Genomic DNA, 17175 nt, shown 5'->3' on the forward strand with positions numbered 1-17175 from the left:
TCACCGTGACTCTGCAGGTTTGATGGGAGAGAATGACGTAAGGCGCAGAAACAATACACACAGTGGTTGTGTAACATCCTCCTCCCCCGCACTCCTCAGGCGGTGGTACATCCCGCCCACCCCTTCATTAGAATACACGTCCTCCAGTGCGGGCGGTGCAGACTCCGGACACGCCCCACACACTAATAACCCCGCCTATTACCCCGCCCTCTCTTTATATTTCTCCTGCAGACCCCGCCCTCTAGCCCTATGAGTCCTCTGGCCCCGCCTCGTGGCCTCAGTCAGCCTGCCGCTCTCGTCCCGTTGTGAATCAGCTGGTTGCTCTTCTGTGTGATGCCAGGACTTGTGATGGCCGAGGAGGTGGAGGAGCAGTGAGTCCCCGTTACTGACTATAGACTAGGCCTTATACACGGCGGGCAGCATTACTCGGGCTATTATAGATGTGTGAGCAGCTACAGGTGGATTGTTGCCTGCTGCTTCTATGAAACTACAACTCCCAGCATGCACTAGAGGGACTCCTGTTGCACTGGGACTTGTAGTGCCACTATAGGGTGACCGGGTTATTTATGTTCTGGGGCGGGGAGTGTTTTATGCAGTACGGCAGGATGAGTGTTTGCCAGCTGGGATACGCTGATATCTTGTGTGTTTTTTAAAAACGGCGGATGGAAAGCTTTCCTTCCTGTTTCCATTCCGATCGGTTACAGACAGAAAGCGGAAACTTAATGGACAGCTTTCTGTTTGTTGTTTTTAAACCCCCAAGGCCGGTCACAGCTGGATCATCGCGGACGGTCTGCGGTATTCTGCATCCATAAACAACAATAGAGCATTCGCATGTCCGGTCACATGGCAGCGATTGCGATTTCCTCCCATGGACATAAAATCACAACATGTCCTATTCTTGTGCGGATTCCTCGCGGACGGCTTCCATTGACATTGCAGATTGGCTGCGGGTACCCGTGTCATCGCCTAGCGACGGTGTGGAAAAGAAAGGTTTGAAAGAAAAATCTGTACGGCGCACGTCCATTGGAGGGCTCCTGCATGCGGAATCCAGTCTGTTCGTGTGAGACCGGCCTAAGGGTTGCTATAGGCTGCCTGCACGCGGGCGAATGTTTGCTGCAGAATTCGCGGTGGGCATCTGCACCACGGATCCGCAGCATATGCTGTCCATGGCATGCTCTGGAAAATGTGCAACATACTCTATTTTTGCGATTTCAGAAGATTCCGCGCTCCCCGTCACATTCGCAGTCTCTGCGCTGCCGGCGCTTCCTTCACCAAACACATTGCCACTCAGGTGATGCAATGGCAACATCACCTCACCAGTGGCCCTGCCCTCACTAGGGGGCGCCCGGTAGAGGAAGCGTCGATAACGTAAAGATGTCTGAGGCGATCGTGGTATCATATGGAATCGTCTGTGCATGCAAAGCAAAATCCACACCGACTACTTGGGATGCAGAACTTGTCATGGAAGTTTCTACTGTGAAAAATCTGCAGCGTTTCCGCTACGTGAAAACCTACCGCCACCCAGACCGCCCCTCCAAGGAGGAGTTTTGTGTAATTCAGGTCATGAGTCCGCATCCGTCAGCGCTAACGCTGAGCATTATAATCATCCCACACGCCTGGGTAACTGATAGCCGTCCGTAAGTTAGCAAGGAAGAGTAGAGGCGCTCAGAGTAAGGCATACAACGATGGCTACTGGACCCGTTCTTATGACCAGCGCAGATAGTTTGTCGGAGGGGTGATAAGTTATAGTGAGTGTTGGCCGGTGGACTCAGGAGGGGGACCGCAGTGCAGGAGGGAGGCTACATGACACTGTAGTACTGGCAGCACAGGGGGGACTCAGCAATAATGTGAGGATGAGGTCATGTGACCCCAGGCTCAATATGGGTCTCCAATAAAGTGACTCATGCCCCATTATTCATTACTAGTTGACTATTTTACCTGATTACAGTCTTCAAGGAGCAGAATGCAGACCGGGATGATCTAGCAAGTAAAACCTGCTTGCTTGTATGTAGCAATGCCGTTCATTCCATACTAGTTGGTTTGTCCTCGTTCTGCATATTGCTGGCCGTAGCCAGTTTTATTTCTTGATGTTGGTTGATCTGCTGCTGCACCCCAGCAAATAATCCCGCTACTATCTCGTTATTTTGTGAATTAATATAATTAACGGTACCATTAGTCACGTTGGACTGTTTCGGGTAGCATTAGACGCCGACGTATGTGGGTCACACGACCTTGAATTATGTACATAGGAGAAGGAGCGTTTCTCTGGCTAAGCAGTTGTTTCCATTAAGATTACATGAAGGACATTCAGTTGTAGCTGACATGGGGCTTTGTAGGATGAGTCCAAGGCCAAATGTCGAACCAGTATACGGAACTCCAGATGTCCAAGGCCTCTGCACGCCAGTGTATTTCCATCCGTGTGCTCTTCGTGTTAATTCACTGCCAGCCATTTTTTACGCGGACTCGCTGCACATCCCATTCTTGCTTCTATTATGGCTAAAAATTAGGACATGCGAATGCATGTCAATGGGCAGGCCGTCCGACTACTGGACGGCCTGCACCTCTCGGGCACGACTAATGCACACACACGGTAAGTGTGCATCCAGCCTTAAAGGGGTTTTCCAGGTAAATACTATTGATCGGTCTGGGTCTGTCGCTCAGGACCCTGACCGATCAGCTGAGCGGGCGGATGCTGTCAGTGCTGCAAGAACACAGAGGTCGGAGCGAAAGACTCAACACTGACCCCCGTGTTGTGGCTGGCGCTTGTAATGGCACGCATGACTCCCCTTGAAATCAAGCCGTGCCTGCAGTTACAAGCGCTGACCGCTAAGGAGGTTGGCGCAGAGACTTCTGCTCAGACATCTGTGTTTTTGGAGCGGACGCCTCCGTGCCAACCTCCGTGCAGTGGCTGGCGCTTGTAACTGCAGGCACGGCTCCCGTTGATTTCAATGAGAGCTGTACCTGCAGTTACAAGTGCTGGCCACTACACAGAGGTTGGAGCGAAAACTTTCACTCAGACATCTGTGTTATTGCGGCACTGACCGGATAGGTTATCAATGGTATTTTCCATGGAAAATCCCTTTAAACTTTCCATATATTATCATTTAATAACTAGCAAAAGCTATATTATTTTCTTGATCACCTTACAGAGGGACATATTGAGAGAGGAAGTGGGAGATGAAGTATTCATCCAGTGTTGTGATGGCACTTGGAATATGTCACCAGTCAGAAATGTATACAGTAACAGTATGATATGGATCACATAGAAGTAAATGGCTTGATCTGATTCGGTGAAACAAATATTTCAACAGTTTCTTCTTTTCCTCTTTTTTTCTTTGGTGCAGTTCTCAGAGTTGGTTAGCTGGCTGGATCCCGTCTTGGTGCCCAACATCCATGTCTCAACTAAAAGCTGTCGAGACCAGGATTCTGCAATGTAAGGAATCTGTCTGTAGATCTCATTATGACCTCTGGAGGGGTATTTGCTTCCACTGCTTTCTGTGATTGGGAAACCCACTAACGAGTGATTGTCTCAATTAAAAACAAGTTAACAATTTGTATGTTTAAAGGGGTTGTCCGAGATTGGCAAAAAACATGGCTACTTTTGTTCTAAAACGTCAGTATTGTGGCTCGGAGGGGCCAAGCTGCAGTAGCATACAGACCTCATGGACAGACGTGGTGCAGATTCAGGAAGAAGGCAGCCATGTTTCTTTACTCCTGGATAACCCATTTAACCTATTCTGTACAAAATTAGCTTTTAACCTTTTTGTTTCTCCTGTATTCCGCGCATTACTAATTCATGTGCATATTCTCACTTCTCAAGGTATCCGGAACAGATTTTCTGCCCGCTATATCTCTCTGCCTGATCAGAATAAGATCTGGACTCTGACAGTGAGCCCGGAGCTCTGTGATAAGACTCCGCTAGTGATGGTTCATGGATTTGGAGGAGGAGTGGGGCTCTGGATCCAGAATGTAGACCATCTGAGTACTCGACGAACCCTTCATGCCATCGATCTGTTGGGATTTGGACGCAGCTCTCGACCCTCCTTCCCCAGTGATCCTGAAGGAGCAGAAGAGCAATTTGTTTCATCCATTGAGCAATGGAGAGAGGAAATGGGAATCGGGGACATGATTCTTCTAGGCCACAGTTTAGGGGGATTCCTAGCGACGTCCTATTCCATTAAATACCCTGAAAGGTGAGAGTAACTCCTTGTCACCTGCGATGAACTACAACACACCCATGTCAATGAGCTAAATGGAAAATTGATAAGTGCGTAGGTTTTCTACAGCTGATATTTGTACATATTGCTCATACTGGGTACAGCCTGTCAATGAAATCCGCCCTTGTTTAACCCCTTAGTGACGGAAGTATTTTTTTTTTTCATTTTCCTTTTCATAATGTAATTGCCATAGCATTACATCATCCTGCGATCGGGCAGGCATTCTGCGATCGGGCAGGCATTCTATCAAGCCACCCCAGCATTCTGTCATGACACCCACATGGCTCCCTCTGGCATATATCTATATTACACTCAAGTTCAGCACTAACAACCAATCAGGTTGAATCAGGGAACCCAAACAACTAATGAGGTTGAATCAGACAAGCCAAACAACCAATCAGGTTGATAGAACTGTGAATCAGAGCCAATGAGGTTGCTGGAATTGCTCCATAGTGCCAAACTTGAGTGTAATATAGATATATGCCTCCCTGTGATCTCATCACAGGAGGGTCGTATGGGACCCCCGAACATCTTTAAATGCCACTGTAAGAATTGACATTTAAAGGGTTAACAGCTCTGATAAGCTGTGCAGCTTATCAGAGCTGTTGGTGTCTGCTGTAAGTCAGCTGCAATGTATGGAGGGAGATCGCAGTGCGATCTCTCTTCATACATAGCCTGGCAAAACAGGATGTAAAAACACGATGGGTCGGTCACTAAGGGGTTAAAGGGATACTAAACATAAAGCCTTTATCTACATGTGCTCAGGAGAATACATGTTACTCATAAAAACAAGCGCCCACCTCCTCAACGGAGAAGCCACGTTCACCAGCATAGAAACACACGGAGCACTAGTCACGCCGGCGGTCCATCCAGTATTTATGAGCAAGCAGTAAAGCAAAGTGTCGGCTCCAACGTGTGAAAAATACTTTCTTTAAAAGCATCAGGCTTACAGATGACGCGTTTCCACCGACACATCGGTTGGTCTTCAAACTAATGGGGTTGTTTTTTTACGTGCTTCTCCTAGATGGGCCCATTCTAGTCAGTCGGGGGGCACCATGTGATGCGTTCTGCACTGCTGTCATTTCTGTTTTAGTTCCTATGATGGAACAAAAAAGAAAAGGAAACGCAGATGTGAACTTAGCCTAAGATTCCGAAGCCTTTGTAAGTCCTTCAGAAGGTTTATCTCCTGCTTGACTGATTGGTTTACGCTGCAGTGAGTGGCTTGTTCTGTCCCCCATACTGATACTATGATGGACACCACTTGTCATGGTTGCTAAGATCTTTGTCTTCAGTGTTTAGCGATCCTATTTGTTTTCTTCCTCAGAGTGAAGCATCTGGTTCTTGTCGATCCCTGGGGCTTTCCCGCTCCGCCTACAGACCCCAGTGAAATGCGCTCTCCCCCAACCTGGGTTAAAGCTGTGGCAGCAGTTTTTGGGCGATCCAACCCTTTGGCAGTTGTCAGAGCAGCAGGACCTTGGGGTGAGTGCCCGTCAATATCTCTCTGATTACAGAACAGATCTGAACCCTGCGTGTGCAGACCAGGGCAGCGCTGATAACCCAAGTTACGTTTTATGGCACCAGAGTGTTTCGGTCCTAAAGGACCAGACACTATTCAGCAGTTTTACGCTTGTGATGGTTTTTATGTTGTGGTTTTTTTTTGTTTGTTTGTTTAATTAGGGGTAATGTGTACAAAGTTAAATTTATTTTTTTTTCTTTATTTCAGCGTAAATTTACTAACTTTAATAAATATAAAGAACAGGAATGGCTCGTTTCGTTTTGGACATTTTGACATATAATTTTGTATTGCCTTTGATTACAGGCAGGATATGGCGATGGTTTAGGTTGACCTGAGTGATGAGTCATAGGCTCGTATATATTCTGTAACTTCCTCTTTTTACTTTCGTATCTGTTTTTTTCCCCCAACATTTATGTTACCCATGAAGGTATAGATGATCTCTGGGAAATTTCACAATGTCATTTTTGTTTCAGTTTTTGATTTTTCAACTGTGCAGTTTTTCACTGCAACGGTGTCATCAATAGAAGCCCCAGTTATAAGGGAAAGCATACCCCAGTAGTCACTGGCAGGGCTGATCTGGGTCCACTGAGACTTAGCAGCTCTGCCATGCTGAGGAGGTGGAAGGGACTATCATGTGATCACCTGGTCCCATAGAGGAATCGGCACTGCTTCTCTTTCAAACTTCTTCTGCAGCCTGCGAAAGAAGACAGAAGTGGTTAAAAAGCGCTTCTGTCTTTTCCATCCGGTCCTTGCTATTTCTGACAGCCGAGCACCCGGCTTGCTCTGCAAAATTTTAGGAACTGTACTCCTGTGCTGTAGTTTTACTATCAATGGGGATTAAATCCCAGGTCCAGGTGGTTTATATTTACAGCACTTGGCCCTAAGTGGATTAACGGGTCTAATGTTAACGTACAGTGTTAAGCGCCTATAGGAGGCGCTAGATACTTGTCTTCCTTTTGGATGACAGCAATTTTGTTTCTTTCCCAGAGAGCATTGCCCTTAAGTTTCCTTATTAACTGTAAGGAGAATCCGCACATCTTCAGTACATAGTAAGGAAACCAAATCGTGCACCTCGTTGATGCACATTTTTACAACTTGCAGGTGTGGGATTTGTACAGAAATTCCTGTGACTGTCCCATTAAACTGAATGGTTTATGTGGTAATTCATGGACCTGCTTCAGAAACTGCCCCATTCAGATGCGTGAAATGGAAAATTCACTCTAAAAATTTTCCAAGAAAACTCCATATATGAACTTTTATGCTTCTGAAATACTTTATAGCAGCCATTGACTATTAAGTTGTGACATATCACTGGTACGTGCTAGAACTTTATGATCAGTGGGTGTTTAACCGCTAAGAGATCCCTAGAAGATAGGGTCATCTAGTTGGGAGCGGTGCTGTACAGAGATCTGTAGGACATGACATGTACGACAGATGGTAGGCCAAGTGAACACTGCATTCTACAAGCACTGTAACCATTTCCTTCTAGTGACTACAGGCATCACATCCATAAAATTCCACTGATAAGTAAACTTTGGCATAATTTCTACCCATGGATGAAAACCTATTTAAAGGGAACCTGTCAGCTCAAACAAACTATATAAACTGCAGGCATGATGTCAGAGTAGGGGAAGCTGAGCAAATTGATATATATTTATGGGGAAAGACTCAGTATAACTTTTAATTCATTTACATCTCTGCACATTCTGAGCTGAATAGTCCAATGGGCGGAGCTATCAGTGATTGACAGCTGCCCTGTATGTATAGTCACACAGAGTGTGGCCAATCAGTGATGGGGTGAAAGGAAAGTGGTGGAGCTATTCCGTGGCCAGATGTATAAAGTTTGTTGATGACTAGTGATACAAGTGTACGTAGGAGGTGCTACCGGCCAGATAAATACTTGTACAAGACGGGTCAAGAAGTACACACTAGCAGTGAGAAAAATGGCTCAAGGCGCAACGACCCAAAAAAATGGTGAGGATGGTAAGATGTGAAGATTTTTAAGGAGTAAAACCAGCAGAACAAAGGTACCAAGATCACCATCTTTTGGAGTCGTTGCGCCTTGAGCCATGTTCCTCTCACTCCTACTAATCCCTGATGGGGAACACATATTGGTCTATTCAACTCAGAATGTGCAGAGATGTAAATGAATAAATACTGAATCTTTCCCCATAAAACTATACATTACTCTAACGGCTCCTCCGGCTCTAACATCTTGCCTGCAGTTTATACAGCATGCTGGAGATTCCCTTTAAAGTTGAATAGTCTATGCAATTAAACTCTTCATATACAGAAACTGGTTCCAGTAGAGGAGATTCCTTCCGACATCTCTTCGGGGGCTCCTTCACACTAGTGTATATACGCAGCCATTAACCTGTGTAAATACGCCAGCAATTAGATAGAATGCATTGGATTCAAAGCGTTAATTCCGATGGCCCGGCGTATTTACGCGGGTTAATGGCTGCATATATATGCTTGTGTGAATAAAGTCTGAATGTGTCACAGGTGCTCTTTGGTGCATTCTTGACCTCTTACATTCACAAAGAGGGATTTTTCTCTCCCTCAATCTGCAGTTTTTTGACCCTGCAATAACTTGTGTATAACTGTGGCTCATCAGGTCCCAGGCTGGTGCAGAGGTTTCGTCCAGATTTGAAGAGGAAATTTGAAGAGTTCTTTGACGATGACACTATTATGGAATATATTTACCACTGCAATGCCCAATCTCCAAGGTAAGGTAGTCACAAATGTGTTGTGTTTTATCTTGCTGCTTATTTTATTTCCTGTTCATCTCATGCCTTTGTGTTTTAATAGTGGTGAAAGCGCCTTTAAAGCCATGATGGAGAAGTTTGGCTGGGCTAAGCGTCCAATGATGTCCCGTCTTCATTTAATTCCAAAAGACCTTCCTATCACATTTGTCTATGGAGCGGAGACCTGGATTGATCGAAATACTGGTGAAAACGCCAAACTGCTCCGACCTGACTCCTACGTGAACACTTTGGTAAGTGTTACTTAACTGATGAAATATGCACCTTTTGGCGTATTTCTAATACTGGTTTGGCTAGCTTTTCAGAGTGATGACGTCACACTGGGTTAATAATTAACATAATCGCTGCTTTCAGTGATCGGCATCTGCAAAACAGACTATGCTACGTTGGGTTAGGGAACTATAGTTACCCTTCTGGATGCCTGTATCGGCAGTAGGATATAAGACTTTGTATAAAGAGTCTAACATTGACTTGCAAGAATGCTGCCATCCAATAGGTGGCGCTGCAGAGATATTGTTCCATCTCCCTTATTTGCGTATTACCCAGAGGAGTATGAATGCCCTTATAAGGGTGGACACCCACTGGCGTTTTTTTCTCCACTGCGCTGCGAGACTAAAGTTAAAGTTTTGCATCGCAGTGCGAGGAAAAAAGCCAGCATCACGCCGGGATATCGGCATGACGCCGGCATATCGCCAGTCTTTTCAATAGCGCCAGCGGCAGCAGCGCTAGCCCCATTGAAAAGAGAAGCAGAATGCTGGGGGCTTCTGCCACAGCTGTGACAGCTGTGGCAGGCGTTTCCTTCATCCCCGAGGGGACCGTGGGAATGAAGGAATCCTCTGCCACAGCTGTCACATCTGTGACAGAAGTCCCCGGCATTCTATCCCATTGCTTTCAATGCAGTGCCGATCCCATTGAAAGCAATGGTTTCTGCCAAGCCCCGCAGTAAGATTATCGGGTAAGGGCTTGAAATATAAGCCTTTCCCCGATAATCTGCAAAGAGTGTAAAAAAAAAATAAAAAAATAAAAATTAGAAAAAAAATTACTCACCTCTCCGGCGCTCAGACGCGTCCTCCTGGTGGCTCCCCTGCACTGCTATGAAGCTCTTTCAGCAGTCGGGGATTTAAAAATCCCCGCCTCCTGAAAGGGCTGTGCTGATTGGATGAGGGCTCAGCCAATAGCAGCTGCTGCTTAGCTATTGGCTGAGCGCTCAGCCAATGACACACTGCCCTTAGCTATTTATTCATGAATAGCTATATCTTACTGCTGAAAGAGCTTAATAGCAGTGCAGGGGAGCCACCAGGAGGACGCGTCTGAGCGCCGGAGAGGTGAGCGATTTAGAAGAAAAAATTATTTTTTTTTACACGCTTTTTGCAGATTATCGGGGAAGGGCTTATATTTCAAGCCCTTCCCTGATAATCTTACTGTGGGGCTTGCCAAAGCAGTGCTTTCAATGGGATCGGCAGCAATGGGATAGAATGCCGCGGACTTCTGTCACAGCTGTGGCAGAGGATTCCTTCATCCCCCGCGGTCCCCTCAGGGATGAAGGAAACTCCTGTCACAGCTGTGGCAGAAGTCCGTGGCATTCGCCCTATGTTTTCAATGGGGCTAGTGCTGCTGCCGCTGGCCCCATTGAAACCACTAGCGATATGCCGGTTCTATACCGGCGTCTTTCTTGCGCTGCGAGGCGAGAGTTTTCTCGTGCTCTCGCAGCGCAAGAGAGAAAATATCGCTAGTGAGTGTCCACCCTTAGTCTCCTCACTCACCTTCTCTCTTCTCTCCCTAAGAAGAAAAGATAGCGTTCCTGACCCAGCAGTAGGACTGTGCACATTGGTCTGAGAAGTGTCCTGGAGGTAGGACCTCTAGCTCAAGTTCTCTCTGCTCCACAGCTCTGATAGCTGTAGCATCTATCCAGGAGACCACTACAGCTGTCAGAGCTGTGGAGCCGCTCATTGGACAAATGGCAGACCACTTGAGCTACAGATCCCACCTCGAGATCACTTCCTGGACTGTTTTATGGAGAGGATTACAAGTTGATTATCAGTCATGCTGCTTATACAGGAATCCAGAAAGGTAAGCATATCCTATAAACCAGTGTTTCTCAACTCCAGTCCTCAGGGACCCCCAACAGGTCATGTTTTCAGGATCTCCTCAGTATGGCACAGGTGATGTAATTATTGTCGGTGCCTCAGACATTGCCACAGGTCTTTTACTATAAGATATCCTGAAAACATGACCTGTTAGGGGTCCCTGAGGACTGGAGTTGAAGAATACTGCCCTAAACCCTCATCGTCCAGTCAGCTGCTTTGCCAATATAAAATTGCTGACAACTGTTTTTAAAGTGAATATCCACCATTACATTTAGGTTCAATGATAAATGGTAGAGTTTTAACGTCTGTCTGTAGTCACCTTTTAGGGCCTATTCACATGTCCGTGTATTTCATGGATAGGCTACAATAGGTCTGTGTGCTATGAAGCTATACACTTGAGCCATCTTTCTCCTCCACACGGACCAATAGTACGTGTAAAACAATCGCAAGTCCTATTCTCATCCCTTTCATGGTCGAGAATGGGACATGCCATGTACACTGTCCATGCAGATTGAACAGCACAATGGCAGAGAACTGTGTGCCGTCTGCTGCAAGTTGTGCTCAAGAATCTTGGGTGCTGCTCGTACGTCTGAATAAAGCCGTAGCGGAACTTGAGGTCCTTTCTACATGGTTTACAGTAATGAAAAGTGAAATTATTTGAATATAGTTTTTTGAGACCATATTGAAATATCTTGTTAGCTCACATCTGATCATATCTTCTCAGGCCATCAAAGGTGCTTCTCATCATGTATATGCAGATCAGCCGAAAGTCTTTAATGCTGTGGTTGAAGAGATTTGCGATGCAGTGGATTGAATTGACTCTACGCCATACCGAAATGGTTCTAGTCTGGAACCTCTGAAGCTCAAGACGAAGCAACCTCTACTCGGACCGGACTACCTGGGGCTGGGTATTTTTTAAGAGAGTCTGATAGCTTTCTTACAGTGCCATACTAATGTCCTCCATAGCATTGGCACCCATTTTTGGTGACATTCACCAACCTCTATGCCTCTTGTCACTCTGTGTCTTCAGTGCTTTTTTGAGCACTGGGTGCTCCTCTTTTTAAAAAAAACTCATGCTAACTAGAAATCTGAACCCTCACTGCTGCACAATATAGACCCAGAGTCCATACTGATAGAAGGGCACAGTATAAATCCACAGCGAAGAATGTTTGACTTATTGGAAGGTGACATCAATATTTAGCAGCACTTCGGATGCAAAATGAAGTTTAGTTTCACGGTTGTCCTAATCTGCCCTAGATTACGGAAAGAAGCACAGATCTTAAGGGCTCTTACATTAAGCCCTTGAATTGAGGATTTGTAATGTGTATATACAAAAGGATGTTTCCGAACCGGAGGGGTTCACTGATGTTGATTGAACTACCTCTTTTTTTGGTATCAGTAAGTGTAAGAATCAATGTTAAGGATGAATATTCTGCCATTTATTGTCAGTTTGCCAAGTGTTTTTGTCTTTTGATGCGTTCAGTAAACCAGTTATTTGTCATCCAGCTTTGCCTTTAGCTTGCTTGAAATCAAACTCCTTCCATGACCTTCCAGTTGCAAAAAGGGCCCTGACTGGTTTCTTTTAAAGGGAACCAGTCACTAGGTTCATACTGCCCGAACCTCAGGCAGCATGAGCCTGGGATAGAGATGCATAGCGTCCCGTGGATCTTTTATTCTAAAACGCTACATCATTTCAGAATGAACGCACTTTGAAGTTTGACTTGGGAATTGAGCTCCGAGTCACGGTGGTGGGCTGTGCCGGGTTCTTTCCACCCATGCCACTTGGGCTGACGTCTCTCTTCCCTCTTGTGTATAGCCAGTCTGTATGCTGCGGGAAGGGGGAAGCTGGCGTAGCCAAGCCCTTTGACTCAGAGCTCCATTCTTGAGTCAGGCTTTAAGGCCTCATGTCCACGGGCAAAAGAAGAATTAAAATCCGCAGCGGATTTTAACTCTTCTCCTGCCCGCGGATCCGCACCCCATAGGGATGCATTGACCACCCGCGGATGGTCAATAAAAGTGATTTTAAAAAAAAATGGAGCATGAAAAAAATCTGGATCATGCTCCATTTTCGTGCGGGTCTCCCGCGGGGACGGCTTGAAGCCTATGGAAGCCGTCCGGATCCGTGGGAGACCAAAATCGGAATTGACTCACCTGCTCCGGATCTTCCCTTCACCGCGGCTTCATCTTCTCTCCATCGCGGCCAGATCTTTTTTCTTCGGGCCGGCGCATGCGCGGGGCACGCAACCGACGTGCCCTGCGCATCCGCCAGGCCGAAGAAAAAAGATCCGGCCGCGGCGAAGGAAAGATCCGGAGCGGGCGAGAGGTGAGTTAATTCTTATTTTTATGCCTCATGTCCGCGGGGCAGGAGGGACCCGCTACGGATTCTCCATGGAGAATCCATAGCGGGCCTGATTTTCCCTGTGGACATGAGGCCTAAAGCATGCTTATTCTGAAGCGCTGCAGCATTTCAGAATTACACCTACACGGGTGCAACTTGCAGAGCTGTCCTGGGTTCATGCTGCCCGTGTTTCAGGTAGCATGGACGTGCTGACAAGTTCCCTTTTTAATATAATTGATTTGACTGTACAAGATGGTCAGTTCTGTGAATGGATATGTATACAGCGGCCTAGGCTGCTTCTGATGTGTAGATTACTGTATTTATAGACACTTGGGGGCGATTTATGACACTGTCTAAAAGAATCTGTCCTAGTTGTCCCTAGCTAGTAATCACAGTACAATTTTCACTTTTATATTCTGATTTGGTAAAATGAAAGCTGAGCAGTGATTGTTTGCTAGGGGCAAATAAGACAGTTTTACTTTTTAGACAGTTTCAGAAGTCTACCCCCATGTGTGCACTGAAACTCATATGTCATTTAATTGATCTGCAGAACATCCGATGTAACATGACTGGTTTTATGTCCCGCAGCCATAGCCTTTGGACTACCTACCTCTACAATGTAACCCCTTTTGCTGTACACAGATCCAGTCACTTTTTGCCATCTGAGGACATTGCCTGTCCCCAGAGTGCCTTGAATAACTCAACCCCTAAATAAGTGTTATGGACTCTTCCTACCAAGATGGTTTTTCAACTACAGAATGTCCCACAACTAGAGATGAGTGAGCATACTCGCTAAGGGAAATTACTCGAGCGAGCATTGCCCTTAGCGAGTACCTGCCTGCTCGGAAGAAAAGATTCGGGTGCCGGCGGGGGGGTATCTTTCCCTCTCCCCCCCCCCCCCCTCCCTCCTGCTCACTCCCGCAACTCACCGCTCCCCCGCGCCGGCAGCCGAATCTTTTCTTCCGAGCAGGCAGGTACTCGCTAAGGGCAATGCTCGCTCGAGTAATTGCCCTTAGCGAGTATGCTCGCTCATCTCTAACCACAACTTGTTCCCTTGATACAAGATAATGGCATGGCAGGAGCTGTAGTTTCACAACCGCTGCAGACCCCTCTTCTACAGGTGTCCAATGGTCTTTTGGACCTCAAAGTGACGTTTCTCTACAGTTACGTATCTCGCAAACTTTGCAGTGAATTAGCAAGCGGAAGTAATTCACCTGTAGGCTGCTATCAACCATAGCAAAAAGGTTATTAAACAGTTTTTAGTGCATGGCACCAAATGTGTGACTTTTTGTTATTTTATGCTGGTCCGATCCTTTTTTTCCCTACCTTTCATTACAGTAGGACCACTCGCAGCATGTCAGATTTCCTATAATTTGTGCTAAAGACTAGCATAAATAGCTTAAACTTATGCCTGAAATGTAGCTGGCCTAGATCTCAGATTGGCTGCATGGATAGCCTGAAGATGCGTCAAATATGTTAAGAGCCCTTGTGCCTCTTTATACATTTGTCGCAGTTAATGCCATCTTTAGTGCAATCTTAGTGTATAAATTGGTGCGGCATGTCAATCTGCCTCGCTCCTTTTTTCTCTCTCTCAAAACGCTTTCTTTTTTTTACGGTTTTGACGCTGGTATTTCTTGGCACATTGTTTTGCAGCAAAAAAACCGCTGCATCCAGATGTTGGTTTTAAGTCGATAGGGAAATTTGATACGCCCTATACATTTTTATTTATTTTTTTTCTAGCTTTTTCTCATAGGTTTCTTTGGATATTTTTCCCTATGGAGAAATCTGTGATCAGACGGCACCAATGGAAAGAGCGCTTGTAATAAAATGCTTGAATGTCATGATTTTTTTTTCTTTTACCTTAAAAGCTAGAAACATGTTGGCCACAAAAGAACAAAGCCGTAGGTTTCCGTCACTTTTTTTTTCTTTGAGATTGTAAACGCCATGCATTTTATTCTTCTATAAAAAGAAAAACTTATTTTTGTGTTGGGCACTTTTTTTTCTTTTTCTCTTTATCAAGAAATCTATGAAACAAAGATTGTGAAGGAAGCCTAAGGGTGATTTTGGCGCATTTTTTTTAAACTACCACTGCAGTTCTTATTGAGTCAAAGCTAGAAGTGGAAGCAGTAGGAAGAAGTAGAAGTTCTTCCTCTTATATTCCCCATTCCTCTCAAGTCCATATTTTGTTTTGGTTAAAGATAGAACGGCATGAAAAACTGCCACAAAAACAGTTGAGTTTTTTTTTTAAATGCTGTGTATGACTCCACCCCAAGAATAGTTTCCTACAAAACGTGTACTTTTTTGCAATATTGCTGCCCCCTTGTGGCAGATACTAGCTCACTACTATATTTTGTCCCTAGGCATTCTTTCCGAGCTGTAGCACTGATAACCACTATAATATTTATATAATATATTAGGTGTAAACCTTGTACCACTGAGAAAGAAAGCACTTAACAGGTTCTAAGTAAAATAATTTATATTACTCTATTTGATAAATACTGACGTGTGTGATAGCAGTAAAAGCCTGTGGTAAAGTGTTCTTTACTCCTTGTACAATCTGTAGTACATGTCTCATTGGTATTGCATATTTGTAATAATACTTTGCATTTTTCTGCAGTTCTCATGGTGCATTGTACAGTTTTGTTAACTTTCTATTAATATGTATTCTAATAAAGTCCTTGTAATTCTATGCAGTGCTCTTTTTTTTATTTTTATAGAACTATACAAACTGACCATGATAGCTGGTATTGCTTATAATGGTGTGTGCCCTTGTCCCGCATGTACCAGGTTTTCCCTGTGTTTAAAGGGCCTTCCGGTAAAAACCTAGTTTCCACATTGTCCAGTCGTGACGGCACACATGGAGGTTGACCTCTGTAGGGGAAGGAAGATGAAGTTCACTCCCCCCCCCCCCCCCCATCCCCACACACTTACCCCCAGTGTTATTCCTGTCTCCACACTGGACACAGACAGAACTTGAGTGGATAAGGTAGCCTGGGCTTGATGCGCTCCTTCCTCCCCGGAGTATGTAGGGTAACGCCCACTGCGGTCCCTTAGCCCGCTCCCATTGGCCATTTACATGGGACGATTATCGCTCTAAATTCACTCAAATAAACAAATTCAGAGATAATCGTCCAGTGTAAATGCAAAAAAATTGTTTGCTTGCTATTTGTTATCGATGACTTTCAGTCAGCTTAAAAAACGTTGCCGGATTGTGGTCATCTTGTTCCTTGTAAAGGTTTCCCGCTCAGCTCTTCACATAGAAGATGAAACACTGAGTGAGATGTTAGCAAGAACCCGGCAATCTAGCGGTGTTCTCTGCATATCTAAATGCTCTGCACGAGCGCTAACGACCTTGACGATGACGTCAGCACTTGTGCAATCGTTTAGACGACTTTCTGTGTAAAAGGCACACTAGACTATCCGCACACAGTACTTAAATAGCAGTTGAGGGTACTAAAACACTCCTCTTTATAGGTCAAAGCTTATTCCTAAGGGGGGGGGGGGGGGTCAATAAAACCAGCAGCTTTGAAACCAGATGGGTTCAATTAAATGTCTGAGGTCATTCAGTAAGAATTAATATCTGACATCTTTAATGCCATCTTCTGGCTGATCTTTTTAATTGCATCTAGCAATAGAAAGATTCATGGGACTCTGAGGACCTCTAGTGGTGTTCATGATGATTTTGGAGTGACAGATTATGATGTACAGTGAAAATATATTGTATTATAGACCCGACACCTAGAGATGAGCGAGCACGCTCAGATAAGGCAGTTACTCGAGCGAGCATTGCTCTTCTCGAGTAACTGCATTCTCTTTCACTCCCCCCCCCCAGCCGCCGCCGCCCCCCGAGCCTGCTCGGATGTGAATGCAGTTACTCGAAGAGCGATGCTCGCTCGAGGAACTGCCTTGTCCGAGCGTGCTTGCTCATCTCTAGTGACACCTTTATTGTGTCAATTATATTCAGAGCACACAGGCCTCTTCTTTAGGCAAGTTAACAAATGAAGCACTGAAAGAAAAGCACATTTACATAGTAACATAGTATGTTAGGCTGAAGGGAGACAATTAAGTGAAGAAGAAGCATATCACCTCGCTGCTACCGTCCATGCTCTTCAGTATTTGAATGCACAACCTTCACCAGTCATAGGGGTTAATCTTTTAAAGAATATATAAAAACGTGTGAGCAAGCTTTATGTGTGAAGTATTTTCTTGCTTTATTGAAAAAGTAGTGCTTACATCTCAGGATAAACACAGA

At 45.3% G+C, this 17175-nt stretch overlaps 1 protein-coding gene across 1 annotated transcript; it reads left to right on the forward strand.

The window, feature by feature from the left end:
- The first annotated feature begins 271 nt into the window (after positions 1-271).
- ABHD4 (abhydrolase domain containing 4, N-acyl phospholipase B) lies at positions 272-12090 on the forward strand. Its single transcript, XM_066603943.1, has 7 exons — positions 272-371; positions 3345-3433; positions 3821-4193; positions 5542-5696; positions 8351-8462; positions 8545-8731; positions 11310-12090. The coding sequence occupies exons 1-7, from the start codon at positions 334-336 to the stop codon at positions 11397-11399; spliced, it is 1044 nt and encodes a 347-aa protein (XP_066460040.1). The 5' UTR covers positions 272-333; the 3' UTR covers positions 11400-12090.
- Positions 12091-17175: the final 5085 nt, after the last annotated feature.

The sequence above is a fragment of the Eleutherodactylus coqui genome, chromosome 5 (assembly GCF_035609145.1).
Source record: "Eleutherodactylus coqui strain aEleCoq1 chromosome 5, aEleCoq1.hap1, whole genome shotgun sequence".
NCBI lineage: Eukaryota > Metazoa > Chordata > Amphibia > Anura > Eleutherodactylidae > Eleutherodactylus > Eleutherodactylus coqui.